Below are 14,966 nucleotides of genomic sequence, written 5' to 3' on the forward strand. Positions count from 1 at the left end.
GCGCCACCTTCCCGGGGTGCGGCCGGCAAGCAAGTGGCCGGCGATCGCCCCGCCCTGTTCCTGTAGTGACCCAGAGCCCCGGCCCTCCGCACACGGGGCTCCGCGCGCCGCTGCCGCCTCCGCCGCCGCCTTTCACCTGCGCCCGCCGCCCGCTTTCGGTGCGCGCCGGGCCCGTCGCCGAGTTCCAGATCCCTCCGTCCCAAGCGCCACCATGCATTCGCTCTTCAGAAAGAAAAACAAAGGCAAATACAGCCCAACGGTGCAGACGCGGAGGTGAGGGGGCGTCCTGGGCTAGGATGAGGGAGACCGAGAGCTGAGCCAGGAGTCGGGGATGTGTGGGGACGGTGTGCGGAGGTTCCTCTGTAACTGGAAAGTTCTACCCTGCTGGGATGGGACCGGTGAGGGGACCCCAAGTGTGACAGGAGGGTCTCTAGAGCCCCATGATGCGTTACTTTGGGGGTCTAGATGGTGGGGACTTGAGTAAGATGTACAAGGCACTGACTGTCCACCAAGCTGTGGGGTCATCCTGAACCTGGAATCTCGGTCATGAAACGTTGTGTTTCCACCCTGGGACTCGGAAAATAAGTTGTGTGTAGGATGATCCCCTGCGGGAATTGTAGACCGCGCAGGTGCTGCTGCTGGCATTGGGCTGAGAGATATGGTGGCTCCGAGGGTGAGCCACCTGTCCCCAGCTGCACCTGCCTGCCTGCCCTGGAGCACTCGGAGGTCCCGGTGGGGGGGAGGGTCCTGGGCCCCGGGGGCTCATGCTAAAGCATTCTAGGACTCTTTAGACTCCCGCTAGGCCCGGCTGGGTGGGGACAGGCCAATTTTTCACTGCGTGATTTCTCAGGGGTGTGGCTCCTGGCGCTTCCCCACCCCCAATCCCCGAAACTGGCCGCGTCTGCGATCCCTGGGTTCTCAGGGCTGCCCGAGAAGCGAATGACATGTCTTGATGTGTCTGGATGGAGAGACAGCCCACGTCGGTTTTGATAAGCCTAATGTATTCATTCGCTTAATAACCGGTTTGGGGGAGACTGATGAAGTTGTTGAGATTGAGGGAGGGGTGGAATTCGTTCCTCTGTCTTGGCACCCCTCTAGTGAGAGACTCAACACCTCGCTGCGCTCCTCCACTGGCCCAGGAACAGTACCTCCCTGCTCCCCAGATTCCAGATGAAGGCAAGACAGGAGATTCTGGGCCCTGTTTCTGCCTTTCAACCCAGACCCACCTACTGAGACAGGTGCCCTAGGCACTGCGGCCTGGGGTGTGGCCTGTATATTCTTATGCTTTTAGAAATTCTGCTTTCCTATAGTCGCACTGACAGGGCTGTTTGAAACTCATCGTAATTTCTTGGCTTGTTCTGAGGTCCCCTGCCCTCGCCTGTCTTCTCCTCATCAACCCTGTCTTTCAGTCTTTCACAACCCCAGAGGCTGGGCAGGGCCCTTCGTACTGTTCCTCTGTAACTGATCCAGCTGGCTGTCAGAGCCAGTTGGGGTCCCATCCAGTTCTTGGGCTGCTCTCTTGAGTATTGCACAATCGGACACTCCCTGCCAGTCCCACAAGGGGTCAGGCCCCTGTGGTCCTCACCAGGAGGAGAGTCACACATCCCAGGAGCTGGGCCAGGTCCCACCCCCACACTCCCAGCCCTCCAGCCTGGAAGGCCTGGGCTTGGACCTAACAGCAAAGGCAAGACAGCCAGGAAGGGAAGAAGGATCTCCATCCTTTCCAGCCACAGGGACACTGAGAACCTGGTGATTAAGTACCAGAGTCCTGCCTTCCTCCTGGTCTAGGCATCCCCACTTAGTCTTTGGCTGGCAGATTTGGCCGTGCACCTCAGCTTAGAGGTCTCTTGTCACCCTGAGTAGAGACCAGACACTTCTCTTCATGGTTTTCTAGCCCAGGGTGCCCTATGTCCCCACCCCCTTGCTGCAGGACTAGCTCCTACCAAACTGTGAGATAGGGCAGCCTTGTGCCTATTCCCCTCTCCCTCTCTCCCTCCCCCACCCCCTCTCTCTCTCTCTCTCTCTCTCTCAGACTTTTGCTATGTAGCTCAGGTTTACCTTGAAACCACTGTGTAACTCAGCCCAACCTTAAACTCCATCCTCCTGCCTCAGCCTCCCCAGAGCTGGGAAGTGTGTGTGTGTGTGTGTGTGTCCTTATTGTTCTCAACCGTGGTTGCTGGCCCCCATAGTTATCCCTGCAATCTGAGTTTTCCGTGGCTCCTCTGTTTCTGTCTGAGGGATGGTACAGTCCTGGGGGAAGGAGACCATAGGGGAAGATAGGGAGGAACTCATGTCCAGGGAGCAGAAGCCTTACTGCTCATCCTGGTTTTGCTACACTGGTGTGAAGCTCTGAGCCTCAGTTTCCCTGCCTGCCAAGTATTTCAGTGGAGTAAAGGGCTGGAGAAGCAAAGTCCGAGCACACCAGAAGTAACTAAACAAGGGTTATTAGTGCCTTCCCAAGCTCAGGGGACCCAGCAGTCCTGAGTCAGGACCTCTATGCCCAGGCAGCCAGAGAACAGAGACGCCTCCTCCCTGTTTGTCTGTCTTTCAGCAGATGACATGGTTGAGGGGCTCTGGGCAGGGTGTGAACCCCACTGCTCCTGTCACCCTAGTTCCTAATGACAGGTGTGGAAGTTGGTGTTCACACCTGAGCTAATGACAGGGCCAGGCTTGCTGGTGCAGGTCACTAAGGATAGCATCCAGACTAACAGGAAGGTACTGTAGGGTACATGCTTGCGCCCTGTTGGCTCTGCAACCTTAGTAGGTGTTCTTGACCTCTCTGAGACACTTTCTCACCTGGAATGGGGATAACAGAGTGTCTGCCTGTGAGTATTGTCTAAGGAAGAAATGAGATGATAACCCAGAGAAAAGGGTGAGAAGCAGAGAGACCATAAACATATGAGGATGGGGATGATGATGATGAACAAATGCAGGGGTGTGTGACTGGGGGTTTAGATCAGTTGGTAGAGGACTTGTCTGGCATCCATGAAGCCCTAGGTTTGATTCCCAGAACTATATAAAAACAGGCATGGTGGTACATGCCTGTCAACCCTGCACTTGGGATGTGGAGGCAGGTGGGTCAGAAGTTCGAGGCCATTCCTGTTTACACAGAGGGATTGAAGCCAGCCTAAGCTGCATGAGATCCTATGTGAACACAAACATATAAATGCGGATAATGCACCTACTGTAATCCCAGGAACAAACCAGGATATTTCCGTAGGCGGAGCAAAGCTGAGAGAGGAGACCTTGACAGTCGCTGACGTCATGCAGGGGAGATAAGATGACGTTAAGCTTAAACACAGGTATGACCATGTGACTGGTGAGTCAGAACGGTTCTCCAGCCTACCCACTCTGTGTTCTGGAATGGTGTGCGTGAGGCTGTCAGGTCAGAGTGCATCAGGGAAGTCTTCCTGGGGAAGGTGTCTGAGTGAAGCACTTAAGACCCGGCTTTGGGGTCACACTGAATCCAAAGACAAATGTTTGACCTCCATGAGCGATCTCCGTGAGTTCCAAACCAGCCAGGTCTACATGCCAGAAAGATCCTGTCTAAAAAAGTTAAACAGGTCTGATCTCACATGCCCACCTCCAGTCGTGTCCCCCACAGCCTGACTGTCATACCCTCTCTCAGCCCCGTTCAGTCTGTTTGCAAGAAGACTGTCTTAGTTACTCACTGTGTGGCAAAATGCCTGACAGATGGTACTTAAGGGAGGACTTACCTTGTAGTTCTAAGACACACTGTGTCTGCAGGGAGGCAATGGTGGCCGCAGCGTGAGGCAGCTGGACACCCTGCACCCTCAGTGTGCAGACTCGGATGGATGCTGGCTCTCAGCTCACCTTCTCCTCTTTCTTCTGGGAGAGGAGACCTTTCAGGTCTGGGAACCTCCGGTGTCCTCATGGGATAGTGCCGACTATATTTAGCACGGGTCTTCCCATCTCAGCTAACCCAGTCTAGAAACTCTTTGCCAGGTATGCCCAAAAGTTTGTCTCAAAATGATGCTAGGTTTTATCAAGTTTACAATCAAGAGTAACCATCACGAGTGGCCCTGCCCCAGTGGGAGGAGCCTGTGTGCAGGGAAGAGACTAGCAAGAAGAATATCTTGGGGCACCCTGACCGTCTTGGTATTTAAGAATAGTGTTTGATGTCCACTGGCCATGAAGTCAAGCCCCGTGTCTGTCTCCTGAGCTGTGTGACCTTGAAGAGATCACTTGGTATCTCTGAACCTCAGTTTCATCATCTGAGTAACGGGAGCAGTGTTACAACCCCCACTTGGACCACCTGCTGGGTGGAGCAGCAAAGTGACTGCATGATAGGCCCAGCTCTGGATCAGTCTCCGAGGAGGTAGCTGTCACACACTGCTAAGAGGGACATGGTCCTAAATCTGGAAGCCTGCCAGGCGGCAGACTCAAGTAGGCTACACACACACCCACTGATGCATAGCAGCTGGAAGGAGAATGATTTAAGGGAGGGCCTGTCAGCAAAACAAACCACCCTCCAAGACCCTGGATGTCTTGGGTACAGTGAACTGCCCAGCACTTCCCTGAACCTGCCAAAGAAGGGCTGGAATTTGGTAAGGCATCATTCTGACCCACCAGATGGGCTGGGTCCCACCTCCCAGAGGTGAACACTGAAGCTGAATGTAAGGTAACCGGGGCTCACTAGAGGCCTCTACTGGGGCCCAGGGGTTCTGGAGGGGGAATCCCACTCCCGTGCCTGAGGATGGTGGCAGCGCAGTCTAGAAACTCTCCACCCAGGGGGGCCAAATGTTGACTCTAGGCCTTCAGACTCTACCACTGCCCCGTCCCTTTTTAAATTAATTACTTAATCTATTTATTTGTAGAGTTGGGGAGGTGTATTTTGGCAGGGTCTCAACTTACTAGGTAGTCTAAGGTATCCTTGAACTCATCATATATCCCAAATTCATTCTGTAGCCCAGGTTGACCCCCAATTAACTAAATAGCCCAGATTAGCTTTGAACTCCTGAAAGTTCTTCTGCCTAAGCTTGCCATGTGTTGAGATTGCCTTTAGGACCCACCACATCCTAGTCTGGCCAGCTCTCTGTGCAAAACATTTTGGCAGATGAAGAGATCTAGAACAGAGTTGGGCTCAGCCTACGAGAAGCACTGCTAAAGACCTAGGCACTGTCAAGGACCAGCCTTGAGAGAGAGTGGGGGAAGCATGGTCAGCCAACCCCCTATCAGTGTTAGTTGCTACCCAAAGCTGAGGGGATGGGAATCAGGCACTCCCAGGGCACAGCAAACCCCTGTAGGCAGTATGGGACCTCCCTGGAACCATCTGTGCCCTCCTGCCTGCCTCAGCCTGTCTAGGCAGCCGGAAGAGGGAACTGGCCTTAGGGCTTTGTTCTTTCTGCTTTTTTAGCCTCAGCCTTCTAAGCCTGAGAGGCCTCCTGTTGCCCAGTTCTCCCTTAAATGGGTCCCCATTGCTGCCTCCAGAACTCATAGCCCAAAGGGCTTCTTGGGGCCCGGATGCCTGCAGCTGGCCCTTGGCCATTCCTCTTTTAACCCAAAAGATGGTCCATCCCCCTGCTTCAGGCATGGCCACTGCTGCATGTGATGAAAATGTTCCTGACGGCTTAACTTTTCTGGAACACTGGAAAACACCACCCTGCACAGGATGAGTGCCTATCCTGTCTCCATGCTGCTCCCAGCCAGCCACAAGGCGTTTGCCCAGGCTGTGCCTCTTGCCTAAAGCACCCCTTCCCTTCTCCCTGATTTACATGGGTTCCCAGGGGGAGCCCTTGAAAGCCTCTGTACTGGAACACGCCCATTCTCACTTTGTCTCGAGTAAGTCAGTCTTATCTTGGTGTCCTTTGGGTTTGTGTGGTAGCCTATTGGACCATGAATGAGAAAACAGGGGCAGCCATGGGATCAGAGGCTAGAGAATGGAGGTGAGCAGACGAGGGTAGAGTTCTGTCTGGGAAAGGGAATACCGGAAGCCTGAGCAGAGTGCCCCACCCCCATCTAGTTTCTGACCTGGACTAGGGCGGAGGCAGAGCAAAGGACAGGGTAACAGTGAAGAGCACAAGGTACTGAAATATAAGAAAGAGGGAGAGATGTGGCATCTAAGCAGAGCCCAAGGGCTGTCAGGAGATGGACTGATAAAGATCGTTTCAGACGGTATTTTAAGAGACACATTGTATTCTCATGGGGATACAATTTGCTGAGCAGGCAAAGCACGCGGATGAAAGGTGAGAGAGAATGTTAGGAGGTTTAAAAATGCACAAACAGCAGCAGGTGTGGTGATGCTGGCCTGCAATCCCAGCACCGGGGAGGCTAAGGCAGGAAGATTGTGAGTTCAGGGCCAATCTAGACCACATAATGAGACCTTATCTCAAAACAGAAGCAACTAACAACAGCAAGGAAAACAAAAAAGACAAAAAGGAAGTTTATTGCTAACATCTGGATGTAGACAAAGAGATGTATTAAAAATATAAATGGCCAGGCGGTGGTGGCACACATCTTTAATCCCAGTACTTGAGGGGCAGAGGCAGGTGGATTTCTGAGTCTGAGGCCAGCCTGGTCTACAGAGTGAGTTCCAGGACAGCCAGGACTACACCACAGAGAAACTCTGTCTCAAAAAACAAAAACAAACAAAACTATATATATATATATATATATATATATATATATATATATATAGTTTACATATATATAGTTTACATATATATATAGTTTACACATACATGCATATATATATATATATATATATATGTAAATGGTGGGCTAGAGAGATGGCTCAGCAGTTAAGAAGACATGTTGCTATTACAGAAGACCTGGGTTCAGTTCTTAGTACCACATGGTAGTTCATAACCTTATGCAAATCCAGTTCCAGGGAGTTCAATACCCTTTTCTGACCTCCTTAAGCACCAAGTATACTTGTAGTGTGTAGATGTACATGCAGGCAAAACACCCACACACATAAAAATAATAAAATGTCAAACTAAATAAAATTATATACTCCTAAGAGGGGGACTGGAAAATGATTGATATAAATGACCTTTTATTTCTTGTTAAAGAGAATCTGTAGTGAATATGACCATGAAAGGACACCCACTAAGTCCTGGTGGCAGACACAGGGGTGACCACTTCTTTTTGGCACTATTCTGCTAGCTCAACTGGGTCATGATGACTTAACTCTAATTCAGAATGATCTTCTAATGGCCAGAGGCACTTAGTCAGCTTGAGCCCTGTAAATACCATAGGAACCTTCAAGGCTAGATTCATAACTTGACCTTTGTGTGTCTGTAGTGAGAACTGGAGGCCTGGAAGCCAGGAGGTGGGTGGCCTTCCCTGGGCAGAAACAGTTCAGGCCTTAAATATAGAGCAGGAATTACTGCCCCAACAACCCACACAGTATAGGGTTGACTTCCCCAGGATTAATAACTGGGTGTGGGGGAACTGACTGTCTAATTACCACAGAAGTTTCTAGTAGGGAAAGTATCGGTCAATTGGCTAATCAATCTGGTATTTATTGAACACCACCTGTATGTGGCTTTCCCTTAGGATTTCCTTCTGGTGGAGACTTGGGATTTTTCTCTCATTCCTGTGGCTCAGCTTTAACAGTTGCTGGGTTTCAGTTCCCTATTCTCAGCCCTGGCAGAATTTCAGAATACCCTGAGGAGGTCTACCGGGATATGTCTTATCTCAGGCTAATTAAATCAGAATCTTTAGAGGCACTTCTGAACCTGGGCAGTGCAGTCAGGAGTAACCATAGAAGTGATATTGATGTCATGCTCTGTCCTGTTTTTAGGGGTGTGTAGATTATACTTCCTTTTTCAGTGGCAGCTTCCAGGAATGTCACCATCTGTTCTTTAAGCTCATCTTTCCTGTACCACATAGTTGTAGGTATGTCTTAAAATGTCATACAAACCAGGCTTGTGGTCCATACCTTTAATCTCAATACTTGAAAGACAGACACAAGTGGATTTCTGTGAGTTCCAGGGAGGAATATCTATCTTTGGACAGATAGGGTGTCAAGTAGCCCAGGCTGGCCTTGAACTTTCGACATAGGTAAAGATTACCTTGTACTCCTGATCCTCCTTCCTCCATCTCCCAAATTCTGAGATTACAACCTTGAAACATCATACCCAAATTATGAAGGCTGAGAACTGAAACCACCAGGCTTTATGCATGCTAGTCAAGCACTCCACCAACTTGAACTAGATCCCTAGTCCCTTAATTGGCGTGTTTAACTCAGTTATGTTTATTATAGCGACCAATGTGTTTGGACCCACTCTGCTGCTTTGCCATTTATAGTGCTTCCCTTTTTTATTTCTTTGTTCTTTATTTGCTTTTTTATTGGACTGAGTTGTATTTTCCACAATTAAATTTAGATCAGAAGAGTACCTGTAATCCTAGCACTCAAGTGGCTGAAAGCAGGGGTTTACAAATTCAAGATCAGCCTGGTCTACAATAGTAAGACTGTTCCTCCAAACAAACAAACAAACAAGTTGGATTAGGAGGCCTGAATAGGAACTAATGAGGCTGAAAATACTCTGGCCTAGGTAATCTTTCTAATTATAATCATTGGGGTGTTTTCTTAACCCTCCCTAATAACCTATAAAGTTTAGAACAATAAAGATTTACTCATCTTTAGGGTGGGCCCTTCTGTAACCCTTAATTCCAAGGCTTGCATAAGCTTGGGGCTCAGGATATAGGCATTAATTGGACCAGGCATTTTATTGTCTGTCTATAGCTCATATCTCCAGGGGCTTATGGTCAAAGTCCTGTCCCCAGGGTCTGTGGGAGGGGAAGGGAGATGGCAAGGAGTTGGAGGGTAGAAGTGAAATATATTGAGCTGTTATTGAATGTCTAGGGAGTACCTGCTGGGCTGCTATAGTTATTAGTGTAGACGTTTACTGACCAATCTAGGTGCACAGGAAGACCCTTTCTCAAAATGGTTCCTAATAACAATAACTGCATTAAAAAGCAAAAAACAAAAACCTCAATTCTACCACAAAGACATGTAGATGTGTTAAGAGAATCTGTGAGGCCCCCACCATCTTAGTCTGCTTTGAAGCTCAGCATTCCACCCCAATGTGAGCCAATAACATCTGTCTTGTCAGGTGGCCTGAGGGTCAGAGAAGGAGCCTGTGTCATCACTGGGTGGGGTGTGTTGTCTAGGTTCCTGCATTGCTGGTTCCTTGCACTTGAAAGTCCTGTTCAAAGGGACAGGTGGGGAGTCCCTTGTGGTCACATCTAAAAGAGTGACTCAGCCTGGTTTACCATCACTGATTGTCACCTTACCTGTCACCTGAGATTAATCTACTGACCAGGGTGCCAACAAGATGTCAATTACCCTGACCCTCCTGGTAGTGACTGCCTCACCCTTCCGTCCCGAGTGTCTCTTGTCACTTTGTCTGGGGTGGTGTGGGTTAGGGTTAGTATGGATGTCCCCCTTGGGCTGGGGATGTTGCTTTGGAGCCTGGCTGCTTAGATTCAAATCCTGATACTATAGTTTCTCAACGGTGTGACCTTGGACAGGTTCATGAAATGTGCTGTGCCTCAGATAACTTCACCTGAGCAGAGACAGGGACATGCTGACGCTCTCTGAGGTGTCTGCTCAGTTCGCTGGCTGCTGATGGAGCCCTAGATTTCAGCAACAGAGAGGCCGAGGCAGGAGGGTCATCAGCTCAAGGGAGCCTGAGCTATATGGTGAAACTCTGTCTCAAAGAAGCAAAAAACAAAACAAACAAACAAACAAACACCCAGCCCCTTCTCAATAAAACCAAACACAAAGGAGGTCAGCATTTGTCTCACAAGTGTGAGGGCCTGAATCCAATCCCTGTAGCACGGGTTAAAAGCTGGTGTTGTATCTTGTGTCCATCCCGTAGTCCCAAGGATGGGCAGTGTGAGGTAGAGACAATGGACTCCTGGAAGCACGCTGGCCAGCTACCCTGGATTACTCAGTCAAGTCCTGGGCTATGAATGACCTTGTTTCAAGTTATAGGTGGAAAGCAGCTGAGAAACGACAGCTGAGACAACCATGGATGTATGGGGATGCGCTTACACATATACACGTACACTTTTCCCCACCAACACACACTTGCATGCGCACACACACACACAAACACACATGCACAGTGCACTAAACACCCTAAAACACAATGTGCAAAAGTGGGGGCTGGGTAGGTGGCTCTGTGAGTAGAGGCTATTGTCACCAAGTTTGATGACCTAAGTTTGTTCCTTAGGACCAACTACTTCAGATTGTCCTCCAACCTCCAGACGTGCATGGCTGTATTTATACATATAAAACAAATCAAATGTAGAAAAGGGGAGAGAAAGAGAGCCCAGCCCCAGTAACTCTACTGTGCCACCCTTCTCAGGCCCTTCGGTTATAATAAATGAGACATAAAAGGGCTGAACAGGCAGTGGGCACCCAGCGCGTGCTTCCTTCCCTAACTCCCGACAGCCCGGGCACAGTCCAGTCACTGTTTAGAGGAGACCAGGTTGGAGGCTCTGCCACACCCAAGTCAGCGTCTATCAGACCTGATGCCCCTCGGAGCCACCGAGCCCACCTCTGACTCCAGAGGCAGGTGAGACAAGAATGATGAAGCTCTGGGTGCTAGACAGCAGAAGGCTCTGGGAAGGTGAGTCATTCTGGGAGGAAGTCTGCACTCCCACATCCTAGCTATTCCTCTTCAGGTCTCCCCACCTGCACATCCCCCACACTCACCGAATGAACCCCAAAAGGGAGGAACTGAAGCAAGACCAAAGGCTGGTGCATGGTGACTGACTCAGGCCTAGGGAGTCAGGTGTCTGTGGCAAGAATGAAGTGCTAACCCCTCACACACACACACACACACACACACACACACACACCCCATGTCCCAACTCTACACAAGGAGAGGCAGGGTGATATGTTGGGCAGGCAGGGACAGCTCCAGTAGAGAGACGGCCTCTCTAGAGCTTAGGGCAGCCATTGGTTCTCAAGAGTGTCTGCTCTTTGGAAAAGACTGTTCTCCCAGCCTAGGGCCAAGCCAAGTCTCCACTGCTGCTCTGTGTGTCCTGGGAGGCCACAATGCCGCAGGTCCATCTTCCTGCACTGACTGACCTTCTACACTCCCACCTGGGCTCTGCTCCACAAGGCTGGGTCATCTAAGAGTCAGGTTGTCAAGGACATGGAAGCAAATGCCTGGCCAGCATGTGTGTGTGTGTGTGTGTGTGTGTGTGTCCACATGCGCATGCGTGTTGGGGGTGAAGAAGGGTCCAGGGAGCAAAGAACTAACTTTATCAAGTATCCATAGCTACCAGACCCTGAGTGAGGCAGACAGATGCTCATCTGCTTCATTCCAATGCTACACAGAGGCCCCAGAACCTCCCGGAGTTCTCCCCCCCACACAACAGCTCCCCACCCCCCACCCCCCGTCCAAGCTACGTGACTTCCATGTCAGCCTCAGGAGATTTCATGTGAAAGAGTGTGAGGGGTCCCTGGTGGTGCAGGCGCTCTATCCTAACTGTCACCACACTACAGATAGGACACCTAAGACTCAAAAGAAGCCATGTCGCTGACAATGCAGTAAGACGGAAAGAACCCAGGCGTCTGACTGGCCTGTGTGCTTAATGAACAGCTCTGCTGCCCTTCTCCTCCCACCCCAACCCCAGCTTCCAAAAAGGGACCAGTGGCCCCCGCATAAAATTACAGTCGTTCAGGGGCTCATCGGGACAGCATCTCTCCAGACACCTGTGTCCCTTCTTACCCAAGCAGTGTTTGCGTAGGGGTCTACCCAGCGGATGTTCCTGTTCCTGTCTCCTCAGATGGATTTCTCTTTTGCTCGTACTGACAAAATTAGGATCTATCCTGGCCATGCTGTGAAATCACACAGCACTGGGCTCAAATTCCAGTTTCCCACTTTGTAAGCAGCATCAAAGCCAGTGAGTCCCAGCATAAACAGGCAGGGCTGGAGCTACTGAACTTCTAACAGTTGGCAGCTCCCTGCCCTGCCCCCTAGGTTGCTCTGCTCCAGATATATCCTAGGCACACAAAGAGATGCCTGTTCCTGCTCCTGTCCCCGGGAAGCTCTTGTCGGGTCCTCGTGTTCTCAGACACAGCCCTGGAGCTCGGTCTTCATAAGGGTGACTATTGCTGTGGTGAAACACCATGACCAAAGCAACTTGGGGAGGAAAGGCTCATTTGGCTTGCACTTCCGTATAGTGGCTTGCACTTCCGTATTGTATTCCTTCATGAAGGAAATCAGGACAGGAACTCATACAGGGCAGGAATCTGGAAGCAGGAGCTGGTGCAGAGGCCATGAAGGGGTGCTACTTACTGACTTGCTCCTCATGGCTTGCTCAGCCTGCTTTCTTATAGGACCCAGGACCCAGTGATGGCTCCACCCATAACGGGCTCCCTCCCCCATCAATCACTAATTAAGAAAGTGGCTTCCAGGCTCGTCTACAGCCTGATCTTACGGCGGTGGCATCTTTTAAATTGAGGCTTCCTCCTCTCAGATGACTTAACTAGCCAGCACAGGCTCCAAGGAGGCACTCAGCATCCTCCCAGCCAGCCTGCCCCCACTTTCCCCATCCTAGAAGTGAGGGGACATAAGAGGACCACACTGTGCTTGCAAGACCCTCTTGGCAGGCAATGCCAACCCACATCCAGACCTGGGCTGAAAGGGCCATTTCTGGAGCCTTCGAAGTCCTGGATCCCTCCTGTTCTTTTCTTTACTGTGGAGTCTGAGCCAAGACTGTGAGGTGGTATTTCTCAGGCTTCAGCACGACCTCCTTCCTGACTGCGACAGATGGGTATCTAATGGGCCTCACTCAGTCCCTCTCAGTTTGTGGGAAACCCCAGAAATATAGAAGGAACCATGTCCCTTTAAGTGCAAGGCAGCTTTGCTCTGCCTTCTCCAGCTTGCTTGATGTTACCATCTCCCCAAGTCCCTGGAGGCATTGAATTCCCAGGGTTTTCCTTGTCCTTCTGTCTGCTGTCGAGGAAGTTTCCACCTGGGCCTGCGTGTGGCTTCTATGGGGACCAGTGTCAGCCTTGATTCCATTTTTAATGGCAACTTTAGGGGGGTGACACAGTGCAGAGAACCATTACTGAGCCCTACTGAGGTGCCAAGACACCCACCAGCCACCAGAAGCAGGCCGAGTGCCCTCTGTGTGGACAGGCAGACAGTAGTGCCCCACTGAGGAGCATAAATGACCACAAACTTGCTGTCAGATAGATGCTGCTCTGAACCCCCACCTCAATCCTTGACCCCCATCAATGAATCTCAGTTCAGATGTCAGACACAATCTTTAACTAAGCAGCAGGACGTATTGATCCCATTGAAGGGATGATGAAACCGAGGGCTGTTAGTTGAACAACTCACTGGGCATAGTGGTACAGGTCTGTCATCAGAGCTAGTGCGGAAACTGAGGCAGGGGGATTAGAAGTTCAAGTTTTGCTTGAGTGCAGAGTGAGTCAAGGCTAGCCTGTCAACTTTGACTTTGTCTCTAAGTAAGTAAGAAGGCTGGGGCTGTGGCGTAGGGCACAATGCTTGTCTAGGATGTTTAAAGCCCCGGCTTCAATCCTCAGTACAACTAGGCTCTGAGCCCTGTCTGGTTCCAGACACAGATCTTTCCCTTCCACAGCTGGCCCCCCACGTGACCCTGGGTGGTGCCTTGACTTCTGAAGCGACTCAGGAAATGGGCAGATGGGGCACCCATCTGAGACACCTTCAAATGACATCTGAGACACCTTCAAATGACAATGTCTACCTGCCCTGACCGCTCACACTCCTACTAACTTCTGGGCTCGGAAGTGAAGGCTGGGCATGCCCTTTCGGTGGGGCACTTAACTCTGCACTGTTCAGGGGCGGGTGGCTAGGTGTGTTTTGGTTTCTCTGGACCAATCAGGTGATTGCCAACTGTGGGCGGGGCAGGACTAGGATGAGAGTGGTGGGAAGGACTGTATCTCAGCCTCCATCGGGGCCACCAAGAGTGGATGCCCAGTGTGGTTCATCGGTGAGATGAAAAGCCCAACCTGCCAGGCCTGTTCCCAGGCCCCTCCCTGTTCAGTGTGCGCCACCCCACCCACATTCCTGTGCTGCTGGCATGGAACGCTGCAGCTCTCACAGAAACACGCATGGTCATCTCTTACTCAGACCCCAAGTCCAAAGAGCCAAAGCACAGAATGTTCCAGACTGATCTCACCACTTTTCTGTAAAGCAGGATAGATGATGGTGACCTGGAGAAACGGCTCGGCAGTTGAGAGCACTGATTGTTCTCCCAGAGGATCTAGGTTGGATTCCTAGAACACCACAGAGGCTCTCAACAGTCTGTTACTCCAGTTCCGGAGGATCTGACGCCCTCTTCTGGCCTCTGTGGGCACTATATATATGTGGCGCACAGACATACATACAGGCAGGCAAAACGCTCATATACATAAAATAAATAAATTTCAAAAACAAATTAAAATAAGTAATGCCACTTATTTTAGAGGGCAGGGCAGCGGGATAGCGGGATTCCCGAAGGGCGATATATATATATATATATATATATATATATATATATATATGCGATATATATGCGCCCCGCTCAGTGCTGGGCTGGTGACAGTCAGCCTCTGGAAGCATTCTGAGAAGCCAGCTACAGCACCAGCTGTAGCATGCTGAGAGGGCCATAGCTCTGCTGAGAGGCCATAGCTCAGAACGTTATAGCCACCTTCTGCTTTCCCGGCTGCTGCTGCTGCTGGCCACCAACCTGGTGGTTTGGCTTCTTAGGGTTGGCAGGGCCACCGATGGCTCCTTCAGCTTCTGTCTTCTGCTGTTCAGCCTGGCCTCACCTCTCAGCCCCTCAGGGCCATAGTGTCAGGATGCCTCCCCTACTCCCAACCCCAAACTTCCCAACCCCGCTCTTGCAGCACAGGAGGTGATCTTCCAAGAATGCCTGAATGAGTCTGCAAGTGTTGCCAGAGAGAGAGAGAGAGAGAGAGAGAGAGAGAGAGAGAGAGAGAGAGA

The 14,966-nt window shown here is 50.8% G+C and overlaps 1 protein-coding gene across 1 annotated transcript in view; it reads left to right on the top strand.

Annotated features, from left to right (window-relative positions):
* The first annotated feature begins 211 nt into the window (after window positions 1-211).
* The window catches only part of Ppl (periplakin), a 46,538-nt gene continuing 31,783 nt past the window's right edge, over window positions 212-14,966 (top strand). Inside the window, exon 1 of the mRNA XM_028788383.1 lies at window positions 212-273. Within this exon, the coding sequence (XP_028644216.1) occupies window positions 212-273 (62 nt within the window). The remainder of the gene's footprint in view (window positions 274-14,966) is intronic.

Source organism: Grammomys surdaster, unplaced genomic scaffold (assembly GCF_004785775.1).
Source record: "Grammomys surdaster isolate TR1022 unplaced genomic scaffold, NIH_TR_1.0 125745, whole genome shotgun sequence".
Taxonomy (NCBI): domain Eukaryota; kingdom Metazoa; phylum Chordata; class Mammalia; order Rodentia; family Muridae; genus Grammomys; species Grammomys surdaster.